Source organism: Labrus bergylta, chromosome 7 (genome assembly GCF_963930695.1).
Source record: "Labrus bergylta chromosome 7, fLabBer1.1, whole genome shotgun sequence".
NCBI lineage: Eukaryota > Metazoa > Chordata > Actinopteri > Labriformes > Labridae > Labrus > Labrus bergylta.
In genome coordinates this window covers 7,722,518-7,745,927 of record NC_089201.1, presented here as the reverse complement: position 1 = coordinate 7,745,927, position 23,410 = coordinate 7,722,518, and the positions used below count along the sequence as shown (strand labels likewise).

Here is a 23,410-nt window from a genome sequence, read left to right as displayed (position 1 = left end):
GGTTGAAAATCCTGATAAGGATGGATGCTTTCCAGAATGGTTTTTCCCTAAAGATTTTTTTTTTAAATGGGTGGGCCCAATAAGCACCCTTAGTATTGGAAAGGAATTGGGTAGAAACAACCAAGAGGGTTCTTACATAAGTGAAACCATTGCACCATACAGGGTTCTTTGTAGGACCTCTAATAGTTGGTTCAGGCTTAAAACTATCCCAGATTGTTCTACATATAACCATTTAGGTATGGTTCTAGGTAAAACAGCTTAATGATTTCAAGTTAAACCTTTCCAAAAAGCTTCTCCAAGAACCAAAAAAGGGGTCCCTTCAAGGGTCAAGCTAAAGGCACCTTTATGCTTCTACTTGGCACTTTTACTTCTACTTGTGTAAGAATGAGGTAGAAAAGAACGTTGTATTGCACCCACTTGTTACTCTGCCCAGTCATACACACTCTTAAGCTTTCATGGAGAATGAGTCATACAACTAGCAGAATGAACAAACAGGAATGTCTCTAAAAAATGTACTTGTTGTTTCTTTTTTCTTTTTGGAAGGGTTCTCGTGGAGTGTGTTTGCATTCATATTGTTGCTATCTTTTAGCCCTTTATCTGCCATTGCATGTAATCCAGATACTGTATACTGGCCACATTTTAAGTAACCACATGCATTTTTAGCCTTACATTTGAATACATAATCGTTGTAAAGGGATATTTATGTGTGCACAGGCAGGAGGAAGCCAAAAACAAACTGGAAAAAAAGGGATAAAAAGAGAGAGAGCTTGTGCAACTATTTATATAAAACATGAGAACATTCATAGATGTGTCTTTGCTATTCCACCCACAGTTAGAGATCACAAAAGCCACTGAAACAGTCCCAGCTCTCACTTCAGAGTTCTCCTGTATCCATGTGAGACACTGCAGGGCACCCGAGGTGTGGTTAAAATTGGAACACATTCATCTCAATCCCCCGCCTGCCAGTGCTAATGGATGTTAGCCTGTTTCAGAGAGACAATGAAATCGAAGAAAGACAGGATTCCAGGCTCGTGTGGCGCATGTGGACATGGGTGCAAAATGCAAACACATTCAATCCCTCTGTGTTACCGTGTGTACTAACCATGATTTGAATTCAGCAAACAGCCTCTTCTTTGCCTTGGAAGTAAAGCTCAACCCCCCACAATTGTTTCACAGAAGCCCTGATGTGTCAGTCTACTACTATTACTTTTCATTCAGGTCCATCCCCACATTGTCTGCCCTTTGTTAAAAGTCCCATGTCCCATTTCCTCTACCACAAATAAAGGATGCATCAATAATTCCAAAGGGTGATTGAATACAGACTCCTGGGCTACAGACAGAAACGTAGCCGCCTGACTGAAAGGTATAATGAAGGTAAAGATTCCAAAGCTCCTTGAATGCAATAACACCTGCATTTAGGCTTTGACTGTTATCTACATGTCATAATTTATTTTTTCCTGGCTGCATGAGAATAAAGAATCCAGGAGCAGAAACTGCCTGGTGCCTTGTTTACAGTTTCAATTTCTTTCCTTTTTATGTCCTTCAAACTGAATCACAGGTCCCTCGCTATCTCATTTAATATATTTCTCCATGCCTGTTATGTAGTTCTGTCTTTTCCTGCAGAAGAATATCACCCCTGGAGTCCACACCTTTGTTCACTACCTTAAAAAGGGAGACGCAAAATCACAAACAAAACAGACTGAAATCTCTATTCTGCCAATTTGCAGCTCCAGTTTGGGAGAAATCCATCAAAAATTGCAAGACTCCCAAGGTAAAGAAAAAAAAAATCACAATTTCTCTTTCATTTCTTTTGATTTCTCCTCTTGTGGCTCAGACCTTTTTAAAATTTAGTGAACAGATTGTCATTTGGGAGTTTGTAGGCAGTAATAGTAATCCAAAACACTATGTAACATTGTTATGTATTGATTGGAGTCTCTTTGCAGCAGATTCAAGAGAAATGTCTGGATTCCTTTGCAGAGGGAGTGCTTGAGTGTGTGTAATGCCACATTTAGAATGTAGTTTCAAGAACAAAGGTCATTAGCACATCTGCTGTAACTGCAGGTGTTGGTGCTATATGTGTAGATGCCGGAGAGTACACGTGTAGCAGCTTCAAAGAAATGACAAAAAAACAGGAAACTGAGAGGTGTTATGAAATGTGGCTGTAACAGAGATGGATAAATACCTTGAGGCAAAACTTGTCGTCTGCCACACTTTCTGTGAAGTTAAGGTTTGAGTTACTAAAAATACAAATAAATATGCATGTTTAGTTAAAGTCTTATCACTACTAAATCCAATTTGGATTTAACTTTTAAGCCTCTTGTCATTCTGATTAAGTAGTCACCACAGAGAGTCCTCTGAATAAGTATTTAATGTAGGAAGAAAGTACAAGTTCAGTGATATGAGATGTTAGTAAAGTACTTAAATGGATATAATCACGTTGACTATACATTCTTACAAATATTCACATTTCTGTGTCTATACTTGTATGTAGATTTTCTATTGCCTTTGCCCAGTCTGAACCTTGGTTATTTTAGAGCCTTATTGCTGCTCACAAAGAACTTTTCATGTTGTTGGTAAAATAATATTACATAGTGTACTAACATGTGTTTCTAATGAGGTTATAGAGAACATGTTTGCCTGTAAAATCTCTAAGGTGTAAGATTGAAGTAGACTGAGTTCATTTCCACAAAGGTAACTAAATGAAACCCTTGAACTTCAGTCTTCATCTACGTTTCCAATGAGCACAACCTTCCAATAGGATCTACAAGTCTGACCAATCTCCACTGTGAAGAATTGTCCATTTAGCATTTTTAAAGCCTTTCTTATGTACCTACGAGTACAGAATTGCTTTCAAAAGTTTCATACTAAAGTGGAGACCACATTTGGTATACGTGATGCCTCGAGTGCCCACTTGAGGCTTTCAGCTGAAAATACAAAGACCCTTTCAGCCTGAAATAAACATGCTTACGACTTAGTGCAAAACAAAAAGTTGGGTCTAAATAGCCTATGGTTATATTCATATAAGGATGAATTTTTATACAAATCATCCATTTTAATCATATGAAGCCTTATAGTTATGGAGTGTTGTTGCTACGAGTGACAGATGGATCCTGCCGGCTATCTGCTACTCGTCAACACAGCAACATGTTATTCAGTCACTGGAGTTAACCTCTTGGACGTGTTTGTGGTGTTGCAGGGACTTTTTCATCCAAAAAATTATTTATGGCACTAACTGGCTGTCCAAGACGTCTGGGCTCAAGCCTTTTCAATGGGTTAAATTCTCATATCCTTGTACTGATATTTTGGTTTATCACCATTTTATGTAATTTTCAGCAATTGCATAGGTCATCCAACCGATGTATGATGTTAACGATGATTCTGTCCATTATATTCAGTCTATTGTTGTACTACCTTGAACCTTTAAGTGGCACTGTGGCAGCAGTGTTTTTTCATGAAACTCTTCAACAACTCTGCATACACAGCCTGGCTGTGAGCAGGCTTTTTACAACAAGCTGCCCATATTTCAGCACAGGTTTGGTGGATTCATCTTGATTGGCTGAAAAAGTACATGTTAATCAATGGGATTTTCCACACCAGAGGGTGGCATAAATATGTGCAGCAGATTGTGAAAGACAACAGATGGTTTCTTTCTGACCTGAACCAAGTTAGGATGGGTAATGATGCTCCTGGATAAAACAAAGAGAGAGATAGCACAATCGCTTCCTGCATTGCTTTTCCAAAATCTAATGCCATGACGTCCTTTGAGCACACTCCTTAGACTGCCAAAAAAAACACCACTCTTGGCAGAAACTTGTACAACCTTGAAGTTGAAAAACTCAAATAACACCTGTTATGCTATACTTCATCAATCACTGTGATGAAATGTGTCCTCTGTATATGACCCGTTTAGCAGCAGTGGGCAGCTGTGTTATAGCCTGAAGGAAGAAATCAGGTCTCAGGCCAGTGTTTTAGTCAAGGGCAATTCCTCACATATACAGCAGGTCGAGGTGCAAAAGAACAAAGCATTATTTACTCAAGGCAAATTACAGACTTGAGTAGAAAAAGACTGTTCTTAGAAAAAGTAGAGCTCTGAAATATACTCACACTATAAAAGTAAAATGTAAAATATAAACATTAACATTGCTCCATTGCACAATTGAGTTGAATAGGGAATTTCTTTCTGCAATGAAACAGCTTCATTGTTGTCAGCCTTGTTGCTGATTTACTTTCATTTTTATTTCTAAGTTCATTCTTGTTGGTCACAGACATTGAAATTTACCAGACAGTTCTCCTCAGTCATTATATGTTTGTCCTTGTCCTCATACTTTTTATTCATCATTTCACATCTGAGCTCAAAAGCATAATGCATCAATGAATGCTTCAAGGAATCAACTTTTGTTATGTAATTCAATCTATCAAGGTTGAATCAGTCATGATGTTGGGGGGGGGGTGCAAAATGAAAAATATTGTTACTTCTTTCAGTAATATCAAAGCTTCATTAACTATCCTGAGATGACAATGTACTTAGGCACAGTATGGATTGCCTAGTGTGAGAACACCCTAAGTGAGTGAGTTGAACAAAACAAAACAAACAGCAATCCCTGACTCAGATACAAGAACTTCTGTAAGAAGTGCCAGACTTTTCTCTGAATAAATCATATAGTTTTAAGTTTGTTGACCCATTATACTGGATTCCTTCGTTTGTATTATCAGATCAGTTTCCTTGGTAGACTCTCCAGTCTTATCCAGACCAGCTTGATGAATTGGTGCCACTGACACAAAGCTCCTCACTGAAGAAAAGCTATTTGTACAACAGCAGGCGTTAAAGTCCGCCACTCCCATGCATGCGAGGCTACAAATTATGCTAAGTGATGGCATTTGAGCTCCTTGCATTAGAGTGAAGGGAAACAAATAAAGTGAATGGATAACACGGTTCCCTGCTGTACTCCAAAGGTCATCACTCAGTACAGTACAGCGGATTTCTGAATTGCTCACCCATTATAAAGCGATCAGGCCTCTCAGGTCACAAGTTGGAGGTCTTTAGCTGTACCCAGAATGAGATTTAGGTCCAGTCTGTTTGTTCAGTTACAGTAAGGCCTGCTGGTAGAAAGAATAAATCACATTATGTGATGAATTCTTATTTATATCAGATGACGATATCATTGAAATTCTTTCAAGATGCTATGGTGAAGCATGCATATAAAGTATAACTTACAGGTTTTTTTTTCTGTTCTACATGGTACATGTGTTTGTAAGCCATGACTCTCCTGTTGCTTTAGAATTCCAAATAGAGGAAGTGCTGTTCTTTTCGCACGACACAATCACCATCAACCACATTTTCCTGGCCCCTCTCTTTGTCCTCAGACATAGTGCCAGCATGTTAGCCTTGCTGTCTCTCCTCCTTCAGGCCTTTGCTATTCCTTATACAGATCTAGTACCTAATGAGGGGGAAAAAGGCCAAACAATATATTTTTAAAAAATTGATTATTTGGCATTTTCACATCACAATATAAACAATAAAGCAATTTGAGGTGAGGAAACCGAGTTATAGTGGTCCTGATTTCTGCTATAATAAGCTGCCTGCTGACACAACAGGGTCCAAATTCAAACGGAAGCTCAAAGTGTCTTTTTCACCAAGGATTATGATCAACTGAATGTGTATGTGCTTGTGTGGTTGCACCTTCCTCATGTTTGTTACATTTTTTGGGGGGGGTTGTACTGATAGCAGACATTGATGTACTGTACATTGCATGAAGGCTTCATTGATTCAGTTTCTGCATTTTATTCATGTTTATATTGATATCTTTATTTTGAACATATTATTCTGTCATAGCCTGGTCTTGAACTGCTTCCCAATGAAGTTGTCTTTGCCAACATAATAAGTGTTTCCATTAAACCAGAAGAGAACAACACCAACCTGAGGAAGCCACAGGCGAAACACGCTGTTCGCTCACAATTAAAGTAAACAGTAGAGTTTTTTTTCAGTGTGCCACAGATTATGATTTAAGTTTAATAGAAGACTCCGTCCCTGATAAAACTGCTCAGGCTATCCATCTCATCAAACACGGAAGCATGTATCTAATCTCGTAGCCTTGGGGCAGACCTGGAGGCCAAACTGCTGCAACTCCCCTCCCCTCATGCCGGGCCAGAGCAATTACTTTTGCCGCTTCAAACACAGACCTGTGTCAGCCACGCAATTAACAAGCTCCGGAGGAGCCTGGGCAACCAGAAAGGGACAGACTGTGTACACAGCATGAATGATGAGAGGCATGGGGAGCGATGAGGAGCGAGGAAGAGATGGAGTGGGATAACGCGAGCAAGCATGGTTGCCATGTTTTCGTGAACTTTGAGTGTGGGCAGATGTCAAACTTTGCAAAAACATGACGACTTTTATCTGGAGGGTGCAACCGATCATTTTTCAGAAGTCACACATATGCAGACATATTTGTGTCAGCCAAGAAGTCTTTTGGATATTACTTTGTAGGCAATTTTTTCACTTATACATTGCTTTGGAGATTTTGGCTGAGTGCTATATCTTTTACCTCCCACTTCTTCACATTTGTCCATGTTGTGCAGATGACTCATCACAGCTGTGACAGAGAAAGTATTGTATAATGTGTTACAGCTCCCAGAAGGAACTGCAGTAGGTGTCATCCGGGCAAAATATTATTCACAGGCACGTTCAATTATCAGCTGGAGGAAGCACCCCGGCTCCTTTGATCCCCATCTCTATTTCCTTACATGTGACCAGTTTTATTTCTCACCATGGAAAACTAAATCCTGAGTCTAAAACCAGGTATGAGCCTCCTACTTCACAGTGTCCTCGACCTTTCCTGCTCCTTCCTTCCTGCTACCTTACTTTCCCTCTCTGAGTAGGATGCTCAAAGTGAAAAAAAAATAAAAAAAAAGATTGCACAGAGGTTAGAAACAGGAGCCCTCAGGTGCCTTTGCTGACTTGGGGATGTAAGAGTGATGGAAGCTGTCGAGAGAAGAGAGATGGATTCCCCGGCCGTCTTGTCTCCACCCATTCATTGTTCATGAGCTGGGGCTGCCAGACAGCTGTCTGTAGCTGCCATCTCTGACAGATGCCTGCTGTCAGTCAGTCAGTCTGTGACGGTCCACAATCTGTATCACCTTCTCGCCTGCTGGATCTCATATGAGCCAAGAAATCTACAACTTGGAAAAGATTGATTTGTTCCCTGTTAGCGTTTTCTCAGAGGTGCTTTAACCCTTTGTTGTGAACGTTCATAGAATGGTAACCAGCTGACGTGTTATTTTGAATTGTGAGCACAAAGCATGGTGCACTTTTACCAGTGTTACAATGAAGAATCCAAATGGTATGGTTTCGGCGACATAAAGGATGCACAACCTAAGGGCACGTTGTTGCTTATAATCTTAAGAGGCATGGAGCTCATTGAAACCTTTAGCCCCATTGGGATGAAGAGAAGTAAGTCATCTTAATAAGGGATTTCACAGCAAAGCATTTAAAGCGTTTTTACATTTTTATTTGAAAAAAAAAAAGGAAATGCATGATTAATTCAGCACACTGTCATTAACAATTTTGTGTAAACCACAATTTCCCAGTTTGGGATCAATAAAGTAATTCTATTCTATTCTAAAACATCATAACTAAAACAATGTTTCGTTCTTCCCAAATATAATCGTTTTTTATTGAGGTTGTAGCATGACAAATTGTGGAAAAGTTAGAGGGTGATTATCTATGCAACGACCTTGTAAGATGCCACTTCCTTGCAACAAGAGGCAGTACTTTTTTTTTCATATGTACATCCAAGGTTGTTTTTTTCCTTGAAAATGCGCTAAAATGACTTGCTTTACAACTGCAAGTCAATATCAAAGTGCATTGAAAACCCTCAAAAACTCACCACAAACTACCCTACCCTCAGAAACTAACCCTAACCCTAACCCACAAAGCATAGGGAAATGTTAGTCTCAAAGATAAAAACATCTTACACCCTTGTAATAGTCACCTCCTCTTTCCCCAGAGTTGTTGAACTAAAACCTAGCAGAATGCAAAATGTAAAAATCTGGGTTAGCATCCCTTAGCTGCTGCATGTTCATGTGTTTTTTTTATTTGTGGTTGTGTGTGTGTAAAGAGGCAGAGGGGAAATATGAATAAGACATTTACAAGGCAAGCAATACATTCTGTTGAATGGTACAGGAGGTGCAGGTCTCTCGGAATAAACTGTCGTTTTTCACAGGCTAATGCAAACATCCTCACAAATACACACACACACACACACACACACACACACACACACACACACACACACACACACACACACACACACACACACACACACACACACACACACACACACACACACACACACACACACACACACACACACACACACACACACACACACACACACACACACACACACACACACACACACACACACACACACACACACACACACACACACACACACACACACACACACACACACACACGTTAGTGGTATGGAGGATCAAACGGTCTCCTAAATGATGGCAGAGAGAAATCGGCTCCATTAAAGATGGGCAATCAAAGCCGCATCAACACTAGCAAGCGTGTCACGTAGCTAATTCAATCTCACAAGCCATGAAGCAATTAATTCACGTCAATACAAATACGCAAATAGTCCCTTTTTTTCTTGCTTTGTTTGCTGGAAGCGAAGGTCTTGCGGGCGGCGTTGGTGCTTATTTTAGCGCCTTTGTGTCTGTGTGAACGCGCTCAGTGGAGTGAACCTGGAGGAGCAGGTGTAATTGGGTGTGGAAGAAAAAAGGAACCTTGTGGTCTCCCTGGCTAAATTAGATGAGACAATTCTTTTCCTCTCCATTTCCTCCCCAGACAACAGGCACATTGTCCCCCTCACTGGTTTGTTATTATTTCTTTGATCAGGCTGGACTCCGAGACAGATGAAGGAATAATGATTATCCTCTAAAAGCGGCCTCCCTGCGACGCCACAGAAAGCTGCATCTTGCTTAACTTCCTCCTAGCCAAATCTATTAAGCCAACGGCTAACTAAAACACATGCAAGGAGACAAAAAAAACAACCTCTGAAAGCGTCTGAGTGCTCTGCTTCTTGGTCGGTCAGCAGTGGCTTAGTGGATGCTGAGGATCAATTGCCTCATGCGGTAAATCATTAAGCCCCATTATTTCTGCAAAGGGAAACTCGCAAGGGGATGCAAACCCACCACACACACGTGTTACCACCCGGAAGGCAGCGGCGGCAGCGGCGGCTAAATGAGTTTCTACAAGTCGATATCTCAATGTGGAGAGATGCTGAGGAAGCGTTCTGGGCTTGATGAAGTGGCTTTGGTAGGCAGCAGGTGTGAAGCCAATGTGGGCTGAGTGGTGTGATCCTGAGGAGGCAAGACAGGGTAAAGTGAGATGGAGAAAAAATGAGCAGTGGAGAAGGGAAAGCTTTGGGACTGAGGCTTTGATTTGATGAAAGCAGGTTCTGGCTTGTCTGGGTCTGTAGGAGCGAAACCATTCTCCATTTGAATGTGTCTGTGAAAGCAGTAGAGACCCTAAAGAGCTCCGCTGCTCCCCTTTGTTCCCCAAACCTCCAAGTCCCAGTCCTATCTGGGATGAGTTTGCTGCTTTGAATTCTGATGAGGGGAGAACTCCAAATCCTCCTCTTCCGGATTTTCCTCTTCACAGCAATCCATCTCCTCTCCTGTCTCCATCCATCCTCACGTGCTGGTAGGGTTATCGTGCTATAGCGTCTTGAATGACTGATGGTTTTTATGCGCTTGTGTTTTCAAAAGATAAAACAACGTAAGAAATGCTCTCAAGTTTAAAATCAGAATGTCATCGTCGACATCAAATCTAAGATAGAGGCTTTTTTATTTATAGATTTAAGACAAAAATAGACAAATAAAAAAAAGAAGAGGAAACATCAGACAGCCACACTCTCGTCTTTTGTTTCTCGAGAATAAAGAATGAGCTGTTGGAGTTGTTTCAATAGGCTGTTGACACACCAACATTTCCCTCGGGCGTGTATACAACTCTCGGTGCATCTTAGTGCAGTGCTGCAGCAGTGAAGTCATGTCGTCGTCAAACATGTCCCACATATTATGGGTGACACTGCTTTCAGATCTGAATTTAAGGCAACAGAATCAATCACATTAAAGACAAACTGCTGATACAGGCAGGATGTGTGGCGGTGAATGAAAGTTATGGCTGAGTGGGTCAAGGTAAAAAGCACGCACACACACTGAACACACACGCGCACACACTGGACTGTAATCCGTCATACGCTGCAGATTGGCCAGGAGTAATGAGCCTTTACATTACAGTACGTGGAAAGCTGATACTGCGGGAGTGCTATTTTGCACAGTCAAATTACAGTTCGATTTCTCGCCGTACGAAGATTCAACAGCGTTCGTGGAATCAATAGGTGTCAAAATGTCCCCCCGCTTCTGATAATAGATCTGACAAGCACACCAGGAAGTGCGATCAAATCTACGAGCAGGTCGGGCAGTTGAAAGAAGGGGCCAAGGCAACGTGATGCTGGAAAAGTAGAAAAGACAACTTCATAGAAGAAAAGCAAGAGAAAAAAAAAAGTACATTTCTTTTTGTTTTTTCTTTATCATAAAAATATAACTCAGGAAATCTCTGTAATATATTCTCCTGACAGTGTAAGGCATTGTGGCGTCTGACAAATGTTCCTTTTCTATGCGTGAGACGGTCCAAAATGTTTGTCAAAACGAAGGGAAAAAAAAAACTCAAATGATATTGCGAGTAAATGAAGTGTGAAGCGCAACGTGTCACAGAAATTCCCTGGTTCTGACATCTGTTGGGTTTAACTGACGCTCCGCTCGCCTCTGAGTCAGCCAGGCTCACCAGAAAGCCAAGGATGTGACTGGCTGTGGAAATAGAGTCTGATGGTAATTGATTGCACAAAACTTACTTACTTCAATTAAAGAAAGTTAGTAGGCAGCAAGGAATTAAAAAAAAAAAGTTGGAGAGCAGAAAAAGAGCGGGGGGAGGGCTATCCATATATGTCACAGCAGCCTTTCTTTCTTCAAGGTCAATTCACTGCCAGCAGGCACCGAGAGGGGAGGAGGGAAAGGGGGGAGAAAGAAGGGGGTGGTGGAGGTGGTGGTGGTGGTGGTAAAAGGCAGACGGCTGACAAGAGAGAAGACCAGCCTGACAGCTCGGCAGGGCTGACGGCTGGCTAAAGCAGACATTGAAGGACAGGTGGATGGAGTTAAGAGTCGGTTGTGCTTGGATCAGGGGGCGTGGTCCATGGAAGGTCCTGAATCGTTGTCTTCAAAGTCCCGGGGATTCCTGGGCTCTGCTCTTGGCTCTGGCAGTCTGCGACAAAAAAACGCCCAAAAAACAGAAAAGAGACAAATCAGCTCAATGTTTCTCTCTTTAAGCAACACCTGCATGCAGTTATTCAATCACACCCCCTCCACCTTGCAAACACTTATGATGGAAATATAATAAACTTTGTGAAATGTAATCAGCTTCAATCAAGCTGCCCCTTAAGTGGAAATCATCCATTCTGTCGGTTTTATATTAGCAGCTCTGTGCTGACAGAGACAAAGTGATAGCTAAATCGCAGGGACCTGTAGCAATCCGAGCCAGGCTGATAGATTCAATTTCACTGGAGACATTCTGCACTAATCATAAGCTCTAATTGGACGCTGTCGCGAGGGTGATCGAGCAGTGCTCCTCCCTGAGCGGCAAGACTCTTCCACAAACTCTTCCACAAACTTGTCACATTCCGCCCTCCATTCTTGTTTTTTTTCCTCTTACATCTACAGCGTATCTATTTTCAGTCGACTTTATGTCAGCATGTTTGTCTAAACACACACACACACACACACACAGTTTTCTGGATGGGGATGCTGTTTAATTCAATGAGATTCGATGCACTTGAGAGCTGTGCCATCTAATTTCACCGCTCAAATGTTTCTTTTTAAACAATCGCTTCCTGCGACCTTTGGCAGAGAGCTTGCATTTAGATTTGTGAATTAGAATCAGAGCAAGAATCAAAAAAGAGGTTTTTATTCCGCTCATATATCAGAGGTCATACTGCTATTTCTTTTTTTTAATTTTTTTTAGCATAACTGGATTAACAGTGAGTTTGGATGCTGTTAGAGCTTAAATGACTGCACTTTTTCAGTCTTAACTGATAAAAGTGACATTTTTACCTCAAGGGCAGCACTAATATCATAAAAAACAGATGTTGAGAATGAACCTGCAAGGGTATCAGTTTGTTCACTTTGTAAAGCAGCTTCCTCAGTATGTAACATCAGCAGACATTCTTTGTTCTCTGCTTTGTCACACTTGTAGGGAGAGTGGTTTGTGAAAACTAATAACGCAACAGGTTATTTGTATAGCAGGCAATACACTTGATCCCACAAATGTTTTACACGACACAGTGAGCTAAATGAAGGACTTATCCGAGAGATAAACATGGTGAGCGTTAATGAAAACACAGAAACAAGCACAAGACGATGACACAGTTTGAAATGAAGCAAAGACAGTTGGGTTGTATGTGTCTAGAGTTAGAGAAGGAAAGAAAAGACACAAAGTCTCTTTGGGATGTTCAAACATAAACCAACTTTAAACCCTTTTAAATCCCTATGAGAAGTTTATTAAGTAGTCATGAAACATCCTCAAATTGATGCCTTTTTATGACCTACAAAATCTAATTCTATTTGTTGATTCTAAAAAAGTGCATTTTAGATTTGTTGATAAACGACAAACGAGCTTCCAAACTCCATTCGATCTGCAGTCTCTTTAAGAAAAAGCTAAAGACCCAGCTCATGAATAACCCTAACTCATTTTTCTATTACAAACAAACAAAATGTAATGTAAGCAATGGTCTGAAAATGTGAGACTTATTCCTATCATTGAAGGAGACAAAGGAGTGTTTGTTTTTGTAATAGATACTATTTGAACATGTTAAAACACAGGTTAGGGTCTCCACAGAGAAGATGTTTCTTTGATGCAGTTTGATATTTATGGGTTAAAGATGTCTCACTGTAGTTTTTCCTACGAATGAATCTATCAGGCAAAGCTTAAACTTACTATTCTATGTTTATAAAAAACCAAAACAGTGCTGCCTGGACAGAATAATAAAAAATACAAAAACTGAGAGCACAAGGCTGCTTCTAGTATCTGAGCTGTGTACCGTGTAATACTCTGTGGTCTCTATTTCCACACACATCTTCCATCTCTGATTTTCTCCCTCACTTGTTTCAACGGTGTTCCACCTCCGCCGCCCCCGTGTTCCTGCCCATACTGCATGCAGAACAATCTTTGAGAAAATATCCACACATTGGTTATTAGCTAGAGACATCTTTTGGCGCTCTGTTCCCAGAGTATTCCTGTCTGACATACTTCTGTTGGCAGAAAACAAAGAGCTGCTTCCTTTTCCCTTCCTCCTCGCACGTCCTCCAGGAGCACATCATCACAACCCAACGCACATCATCAGTGCACCGAATCAACGAGCAGACACAAATGCGTGTGTACAAACGTGAACGCCTGCTAGCGGGGAGTTGGCAGAGTTGTGCAACACTTTGAAGAGCTGCTGGCCCTTTAAGACAACATGTATTAAATCCAAAATACTTAGTGGTCAAGTCATAAGCAACACGTCCAGGTTTTCATTATAGCAGCTGCACTACACACACACACACACACACACACACACACACACACACACACACACACACACACACACACACACACACACACACACACACACACACACACACACACACACACACACACACACACACACACACACACACACACACACACACACACACACACACGCGCGTGCGCACACACACACACCTTGGCATCAAATGCTAACTCACTGGCTGCCAAAAGAATTGATGATGTTGGACTGTGTTTGTTTACACATGCACGCACGCACGCACGCATACACGCACACACACGCACACACACACAAATGTGTTATTACACAAACTCTCGAAAGAATCCATCAAAACATTTATTATTTAAGAACACTGTTCCCATTCAAATTCTACACAAACGTACCACTTGTGCTTTCTCTCCCACACCAGTTGTGCTCAGTATTCAAAGATCTACAGCATCACACAGGCCGTTCACTCTTTCTTGCCGGAAAAGCGCACGAAAATCTGCGTCACGTTAAGCCCGCTGCGCTCACACGGCTCCCTACAGTCTGAGCTTGTATTTGGGGTGCAACGCTGTGCAGACTTATTTGTGTAAGGCAAATTTTCATCTTGCTTCTCCAGTCAACCAAAACAGTCACCCTGCTCTTTGGAATAAAAAAGAGAGAAAGTAATTACAAATATATTTATGTGGCACAAAGCGTAGCCCCCACTATGGTGGCAAATGAACTATTTATATTCAAACGGTCTTTGCTAAGCCTTAGGACACATGGATGTAATAACTTATTTATTCCGCCTGCAGGAAAAAGGCCATTACTTGAGAAAGAGAGAGAGAATGGTGGCCAATGGGAAAACAAGAGAGGAGCTTCAGCATGCGACAAAACGTCAGTGGGTGGGTGATAAATTTGCTACAAGTTTAAGACCCAGCTTTGTTCTCTGTTTTCTGTCTGCTCATCTTCTTTGGCCTGGGTAAAAGATCACTTTGCTGTGTGTGTGTGTGATCTGACGACTCGCTTCTTTCCTACCGCCCATGACTTATTCATAAGCTTTAATGCAGCCGATGTATTATTGATCAGGGCCGATCATTGCCTCCTCCCCTTGGTGTGACCATGGCCTGTGGACGGGGGGGGGGGGGGGGGGGCGGCGTGAGGGCCTGCTACAGAGCTCGCTGTCTGGCTGGGCTCCTTGTTGATGGATGGACAGCAGCCTGGGTGTGTTAAAACTTGGAACAGCTTATGTGTGTGTGTGCGGGAGAGAGAGATAAGAGTTTAGATGGGGCTGATAGACTGGAGCAAGGCAAATCTAACTAATGTCTCCTCTCCGAGTGAAACAGAAAAAGTTTCTCCAATAGCTCTAAAATGAACCCATCACTCATGAGAGAAAACCTCAGGCTGCCCGCAAGGAAAAAAAAACGGGGAGAGAGCATGCGTGACTTCGCCCTAGACTTTGACTCTCTCGTTCTATTCCTGTTTTTGGCCTCGACCCTGTGGAGCTCTCTGGGAGCTAGACGAGGGAGGGAGGGGTCTTTGCCCTGATTAAGTTTGAATTCCCTGCTCTCGGCGGAGAAGCTGCAGGACTCCTAAGTCATCATCCGGAAATTCTGCCCTCATGGTGCGGCAGCCCTGCCAGCCTCGTTTTGCTATGAATAATCATGCTGCAGCAGCTTGGATATGCTGAATGAGTCGGAGGTGTGTAAAAAAGAAAAAATTGAGCGAGGAAAAGGGGGAGGGGCCGAGGAGCAGACTTGACGTTTCTGATAGAGGAGAGGGTTGAATTAAGCAAAGAGGTTGAGTGAGAATATGGCTGTGTACATTTAGCTGGAGGCAAACATCATCCTCAGGAGGAAAATAACTATTACAATTTGCATTTCCAAACAGCGGTGATGCCATCTCCTCCATCACATCAGACGGTGGGAGCCATTGCTCAAGCCCCAGAGGCCTAGAGGTTTGGTCTAATGAGAGAGGATCCTTAATGGTTATTGATAGAGCCCATGAGGACAGACTCTTACCCTTACTCTCCAGTGAAGCGGTGCACTCTGCATCTACTTAATGAAGTAAATCTTGTCGCTTCTGCGGGATGATTTAACACTACAAACAGCTCAGAGACTACAGATGACTGTGATATGAAATAATAGATCAAATAAAGGAGTGCAAAGGGAGCAAAGAAAGGAGTGTAGGGCGTTAATGACACGAAGAAGGAGAGGGGGATGTAAGAAAAGAAAGGTTTTGAATTGTTGATCGTGATGTAATGTACAAGGAAATAACAAGGAAAGATGTACTGATTTACCTTCTTGTGCTATTGCTCTGCCGGATAAATTGGCCATTGTCCTGAAAAAGTTTACATCCTTCTTCATCTCTCCCTATCTTGTCTGCCAGCTTCCCCTCTCTCCCCTATGGATTATGTTCTCTCCTTACATCTGGCAGCCTTCTATAGCGGTGTGTAATGTTAGAAATAGCCCCTACACACACCTTTCATTAACAAGCCTCCCCCTGCGATCTTCCCAACACGTGGCACCGCGATAATCCTGCTGGCTAGAATCTGAGATATGGATGTATCCTAATGAGGAGAAATGTGAAGGGGGAAGTGAGGAATGACACAGAGAGGTGGAGGGAGGTTTTGAAGGAGGAAAAGACAGTTTATATGTGCTTTAGAGAGGTAAAGATCAAAGAAGAAAGAGAGGGGAGACAGAGTGTGGGCAGGACGTGGCAGCATCTGGATGATGGGAGCTTGTTGCTGAAGATTAGACACCAGAAAGTAGAAGTGATGTTTAAGTGTGGGAGCCGTGACTAATGCATTTTTTTTTTTTTAGGAGTTTCTATTAAAGTTCTGTTGTCAAAAGTTACTCATGTCATTATCAGATGGGGGTGCTGCTTGTTTTTGTTCTCATTTAAAGGGCTCAGCCAAGATCACAACTGCCAATAATCTGTCATATGGGGAAAATAGGAGACAATAAAGTGCTGTCACCGGCACCTTCTAAGGTGTAAATTAAACTGTGTAAAAGAATCCATCAATTTAAAAAACAATTTCCTTTCTTTCCTACTGAATATATTTGCAAAAAAGGCAAAACAACAGAGCAGCTGATTGGCAAGAAATCAGAGAAACTGAGTGAGTAATGAGACCTGGATCTAAAAAAAACATTAAAGTTTATAACTGGGGTTAATTATTCTCAGATCGGACTAACAAGATAATTCAGCAAATGATACAAAGAACATGGTCAACATTTTAATAAACTGACTATTTTTGGGACAGTGGACAGAGTCAGAAATCAGGGACAGAGAGAGAGAGAGAGAGAGAGAGAGAGAGAGAGAGAGAGAGAGAGAGAGAGAGAGAGGGGAATGACTCGCGGGAAAGGTGCAATATGTCAGATTTGAACCCGGGTTGCCCGCTTGGAGGACTGTAGCCTCAGTACATGGGGCACGTGCGCCAACCACTAGGATCACCTATCAAATAATTTTGAAGGGCTTGAAAGTGGAAAGACTAACAGCTTTGATGCACTCTATGAGGAGAGTTATAAAACTATGTTACACAGATTTGCTTGTTGCAGAAAAGAATATGTAAAACTCTATTAGGGAGACATGCCTGTCTAGAGATTCAAAAGTGGTAGATTGTAGATTAAAGCGCCTTTGAGGAGTTTTTAAGCGGCTATGAAACAAGTTAATATTGATGCCTCTTTAAAAGTGAACGAGACCATACATTTTTACGCCTGTATTTTGACCACCAGATGTCAGACGAGATGCTTGATGCTGAAACAGCAAAGATTCACAGTGACTGATTCTTTGACTGTTTAAAGATGAGATTGTTTGTTGGAAAACCCCACGTTCACATGTACAGGAGGAATGAAGATGTACTGCATTGTTCACAGGGGGGCGCCAAAATCAAGACAAACCAAAAGGTCCTGAGAGGAGCTTTAATTCACCTGAATAAAAGGCTCAACAGGGTAAAGACAGATACCAGGTAACTAAAGATACATGTTCTTCTCACCACAAATACCCCCCATAAGAATAAGCCAATAACAATCTGGACATCTATATGTGCTGCCAGATTTCAGATCAATAATGTCACTGAAGTTTTAATTTCTTAAGTTAAAGCTGATCTCCATCAGGGGAGCTTTGTTGTCGTTTGGATACATTCAGAATAATTACTTGTCGTTATTGCAGTGTTTGAAAAATGTATATTAGGAACTTTTATCAGGGTTTTCTTTTATTCTTTCTGACAGATAAATGTTTATATATTGCAACATTGCTTAATTTATTGGCATACTTAGCTAACAAAGTACTTCAATTGTCTTTCATACTGGCATCTCGTCTTACAGTGTGTCTTGAATCTCTGTACGTGTAAATCAATATGAATGTATCTTGCATCACTCGAAACACAGCTGCTAAAAAGAAACAAAGCCCCGAGTCTCCATGCTGGCTATTTTTGGAATGACTGTTTTAAAATTTTGATTACTTTCAATGCATGACTGAGTCTGCCCCCTTGATACATCACAAACCTTCAGACTATACAAGAGTTTCACAGAGTAGACTGAGATCTTTAGATGAGACGGGTCTGTTTTTTATAAAGTAAACTGATGAATAAATGTAAAAACATGATCTGCAGCACTCAAAGCTGAAGAGGTCATAGGTTAAAAAAGTGTTTCACAACATTTCTTGAATACCCTTCCTGATGATTTTTTTGTATTTATCATGTGGGAAGATGCTCTTTGACTCTTTTTATTTCTTGACCTCTTTTACGTGTGATAAAATACACCCTGAGTTCAGTCCACGGTCGACTTCCGATAAATTTTTATCCTGTCATTTCAGAAATAGAAAATCTCTGTTTTTACAGCAGCTAGCGTGCAGAGAAGCCTCCATTGAGATTCATTGTTGAGAGGCTGCTGTGTTGGCGCAGGTGTTACTGTTTCTGCAGGTGTTAGGAGGTGGGCTGCAGGAAGGATGGCTCACAGCTTGGATTTTATTCTACAATTCACTTAGCAGGATTTTATGACTCACTTTATCATTTTTAAAAACACTGACACATTGGATCTAATGATCACAGGAGTAAACAAAAAAAAAAAAAAAGCACCTTTCATTTGGCTTATGTGATACGCTGTGAGAATTGTTGCGGACCATCTGTGGCTTTGAACTATTTTTAACTTCCACTGTTACAATGATAGCTCTCTATCACAGCAGTCATTTCTATTGCTTCTATTGGTTCTATTGTTAGTCATATTTATGCTGTTATCATTGTTATTGCGACATGTTTGTATTATCTGCTGTAATTGTCGTTTCTGCCGTCCTGTGCTTGCTCATTGGTGGATTAATGTTATTTCTCAATAAATAATAAAGCAAAGGGAATGATCTTGTGATTTAGACATAATGACCCATACATTGGTCACATGTATTAAATGCTTGAAGTGAAGACAATGCACATTTTTTTTATTGAATTGAATGTTTTAAATTAGTTTAGAGTCTGCTTGCTTGGATTTTTGTTTCAACTTGATGCTGTCTATGTCAGGTCTCTTTGAGATGAAGTATTGTACACAAATACAAACTCTGCAAAGTAGACGTTCAAGGATTCATGATGTTAGTGATCTGCCCTTAGACAAAAAAACAACACCGCACTGTTCTTCCTCTGTGAGATGAAATAATTATCCACTGGGGTTTCAAAAGCTCCCTGGGCATTTTTTATGATAAATTCATCACATTTCTTTATAGCCTACATCTGTGCAGCAACCCCTGTTGAGCCACAGTCGCAGCAGTATTGGCTTTGTTTACATAGTGATTTATTGGGCTGGGGCGATTCTTTTTCTCCAGGAAATATAACTGTCTACACTGCTCTATATCCTGACTTAGCACAGCCAAATGTTATAATTTAATATATAAAATGACAGCCTGATCAAGATGAGAAAAGTGGTCTCTTTTATCGTATTAAATATGAAGTACGCACACAAGTCTTGTTGTAATTACATCTCACTTTGGGATGAAACTCGTAAAATCTGCACAAATGTACAATTTATGCCCCGCAATGAAATGAAATGAATTATTGACTCGTTCTTAATGCCTGAAAATCAGTGAGAGAAATAGAAACATACTGCCTAACCCTAACCCTAAGACAGAGGGTTGTTTCTCTCTGTTTCTCCTAATAGTCTTACTATTCTAAAGCCCCTGGTTTCTTCCGATTGTTCATTTAGATTTTCCTCCTCCTGAAAAATAGTGCAACACTCATTTTGGTTCCTATTCTGATCCAAAGACTTAATCAGTGGAGGAAGTAAAGAGACAACAGGCAATGCATCATAGTGCGGGGGACAGAGAGCTAGGGGCTCTTTAATATGACCCATGGGTTTGCGCCGTGGCTTATTCATCAGCACAAAAATAAAAAATAGGAGAGGCGAGGATAAATCCATCTTATCATGCAGCAGATGCATTGCTTCAAGTAGACCCCCGTTCAAACTCATGTTCATGCATGCCATAATTTAAAAATGTACATCACAAAGTATGTTGGGTACCGCTCCGACCCGCGATTGTATGCAGTCGACTCCATACATGATGCATTTATTACACCGGGGGATGCCTTCTCCTGTGAATACACAACAAACAGCGAGGCAGAAAGGTCAGTGAAGCGGGATAAGACGCTCAGCCGACGGGAATAATCACACAGGTTTTTGCCTGTTGCCACAGCAGGTGTGTAGGGTGCTGCGTGAACACCGTTATCCTTCCGTGAACTAATTTCTCGCTCACTTTGACACAGGTACCCACTGTTAATCATACAGAGGAATTAATGCAGAGCCATTCAGATAAGAGCATTAAACTACGGTGAAGACTCTATCTTACGCCGGCTCATTTAGTGATTTTACATTTTCTGTGGCCACGGGGGCAATCAAGGGATTAATTGAGGAGAACAGCAGGGACCCCACCCACATAGCCCACAAAAAAACAGAGCCGCTCATTAACATGGGTGGTGAATTAAAACGGACCTGAACAAGGAGCTGAGCATCCCTATTGTCACCTGCTTTGGACAGATGACGACTGTGTGTGGGGGGGGAAAAACACCATAATGCTTCCTCTATAGCCCCTCTCCAATGAGATGCAATCTGACGATCAACAGTTATCCTGAATAGCATGCTCCTGTGTAGGAACAGGACTGTGCCGTCCAATTTTGCAGGGGCCATTATACTCTTGGTCACAAATTAAATAGCAATGAATGACGTTAAAAAGATCCCTTAGAGGAGAGCGAGGAGGATATAATGGAATCACCTTAATGGTCCCCAACAGTATCACTAAAGAGAGAGACAGAGAGACAGAGAGAGAGAGAGAGAGAGAGAGAGAGAGAGAGAGAGAGAGAGAGAGAGAGAGAGGATGTGTTGGATGTAGTCTGCTAACAAGCTGTTTGATCTTCAGGAGGTTATACTGTGTCATTGTATGCCATTACTCGTTTGACAAAGTTATAAATACACAGCTATTTAAAGCAGCAAAAACTAAAGCCATTAAGAAACCTAAGGGACATTTGTGAAACAGGATAAATGGCTCACTGTGGTCTGTTATCCATTTTCTGCTGTGGTGATTTAAAAGTGCATAAAGCTGTTAGTTGTTTTTGCGGTGGGGGATTACGTGATGACTGATGACCTGAGCTGCCACAGTTCAAAGACTTCTGCAAATATAAGAGGTTTTTGTATCGTAAAGTTTTGACCAAGTGTTGGTTCCATTGGGCGTTTGCATAGTTTTAACGCAATGGTATAGGCTTAACTGAAATGAACCTAAACTGTTAGCAGAATATTTTTAATTATATCTCCTGAGGAGCTGCCATGCTTTTACAGTATCACCCAAAATGCCATAGCTAAAAAATAGAGCATTAATTAAATATTCAGGGATGTTCCAACTTTATGGGATATGTCAATCTATGATGTGAAGACATCACCATGGAAACATATGTGCCCTCCTGAAACATTTCATAACCTACCCTACAGCCCTTAGTTACCAATGCAACCATGACAGCATTAACCACCTTCAACAGACCCAGGCACTGTTGATTTGAGATCCAGGTGGTGACAACATGGATACTACCCCACCCTACCCTACCAGATGGCACCTTCTGGGTCCCATAACTGAACCGAGTAGACTGATGGGCAGCAAGAGCCAGTACATTACTGGGGTTGTTAAATGGGAACCTCCTTTCATCGGTCTTTCAGGGGATTCGTCCCACAAAACCTCGGGAATGCTGGACAGTGAGCTCCAGCATCCGAAAGTCATCCCCCTCCATGCCAGCTCTCCCTGCCCACCAAACCCACACATAGCACCTCTATATCTTACCTACCCTATCACATGCTGGTTATCACAGCCTAAGCCTATTTATCTTTGTGCTTTCATAAAGACCATGTTCTCAAGCAGAGACAACCATGTCTCCTAATTGGAGCCCTAATCCACTCATGTTGCATGTTTCTTTTTTTTTTTTATTCCCATAGCTGCTCATAGCTGGATCATAATGTCTCCTCTGATTAAACCTGGTGACCTGCTTTGTCCGACCAGGTACTAACCCAAAACTATAAAAAACCTACTGAACCCCAATATCTCAGGCAGAGCCAGTTTGATCTTGATTCATTATAGGGGTTCAAGGTCTGAGAATATCTGATACTGAGCAAGGTAAGCAAAAAAAAAAAATCCTCAGATGTGTTTAAATTTAAATGCAGAATACAACTCTGACTTAATACTCCTTTGAAGTTTGGGTATCAAATCCGCAGAAGTGAGAAAGGTAAAAAAAAAAACATATTGGAGCGATAAACTTATCTGTTCTCAAAAAGCACAGCATCAGCTTATAGGTAATGAATAGAGGGAACCTGTGCTGTCCCCGTTTCTTATACTCAGCCTTCTTTTTTCACACTTTTGTTACTTTAAAATGGCCCATACCCATGGTATGTATGGTCCAGTCTCTGTCCTGGATTTACTTAACAACTTTATTCTTCTTTTCCCCTCTGCCTCTCCCTTCTTTAGTCTAGTTTGTAACACTTTCCCCTCTCTGCCCTTTGCTGTCTCCATAGGCACCATTGATCCAGCGTTACTGATGGGAGTCCTTCCTCGCTCTGGTCTGCACAGTCAGTCAGTATGTCACATGACCACTGAGCTGGCTTTGTCCCAGAGCCAGACAGCCATTATTTAGACTGACTGGTCACAGCAGCGCCCACACACTTGGCAGGCTGGCAGAGCTGCCCCCTGTTGCCTCTTTCAAATAACCCCCCTTCTCGAACAGCAGAACGCCGGCGCCACCTTAATCAGCCGACTGCCCAGGTGCCTGTCGCGGAATCTCGATGGCTCTGGAGAGATTTGGAAAATTAAAAGCCTGTTTACACCACACTTGGAGCGATGATACAGACTCCTCCTCCGCCTGCACTCTCCTCCATCACAGATGAAGCGATGGCAGAGGGGCATATGGCCAGAGAAGAGGACGAGTAGGAGGGGAAGTCAGAATAAAAGAGTGCGTCTATGAGTCAGAGAAAAACTGACAGAGTTGGCGAACAGACTGGCTATTAGGCAAAGCCTTCTGTCACATGAAAACTCCCTCCTCCCTTTCATCCAAGACCCATCATCCAAGCCCTCAGTGTGAAGGACAGCCAGACAGACAGCCCAGAAAACCTGAGCTCCAGACTGTCACAACTCCCATCTCACCTGATAAAAGTCTCATATGCCTCATGCTTCCATTGCCACTTTTTGCTGTGCAGAATGTTAAACACACTGTGGAATAAAGGACCTTCTTCAGGCTGCAGCACAGAGATCTTCTTCTTTCAACCAAAACAAAAATGACCAGTTATGAT

General features: G+C 41.7%; 1 protein-coding gene across 1 annotated transcript in view; it reads right to left on the bottom strand.

Annotated features, from left to right (window-relative positions):
* Nucleotides 1–7,489: 7,489 nt before the first annotated feature.
* Nucleotides 7,490–23,410, bottom strand: part of trim44 (tripartite motif containing 44) — a 51,127-nt gene continuing 35,206 nt past the window's right edge. Inside the window, exon 6 of the mRNA XM_020642412.3 lies at nucleotides 7,490–11,329. Within this exon, the coding sequence (XP_020498068.2) occupies nucleotides 11,245–11,329 (85 nt within the window). The 3' untranslated portion in view covers nucleotides 7,490–11,244. The remainder of the gene's footprint in view (nucleotides 11,330–23,410) is intronic.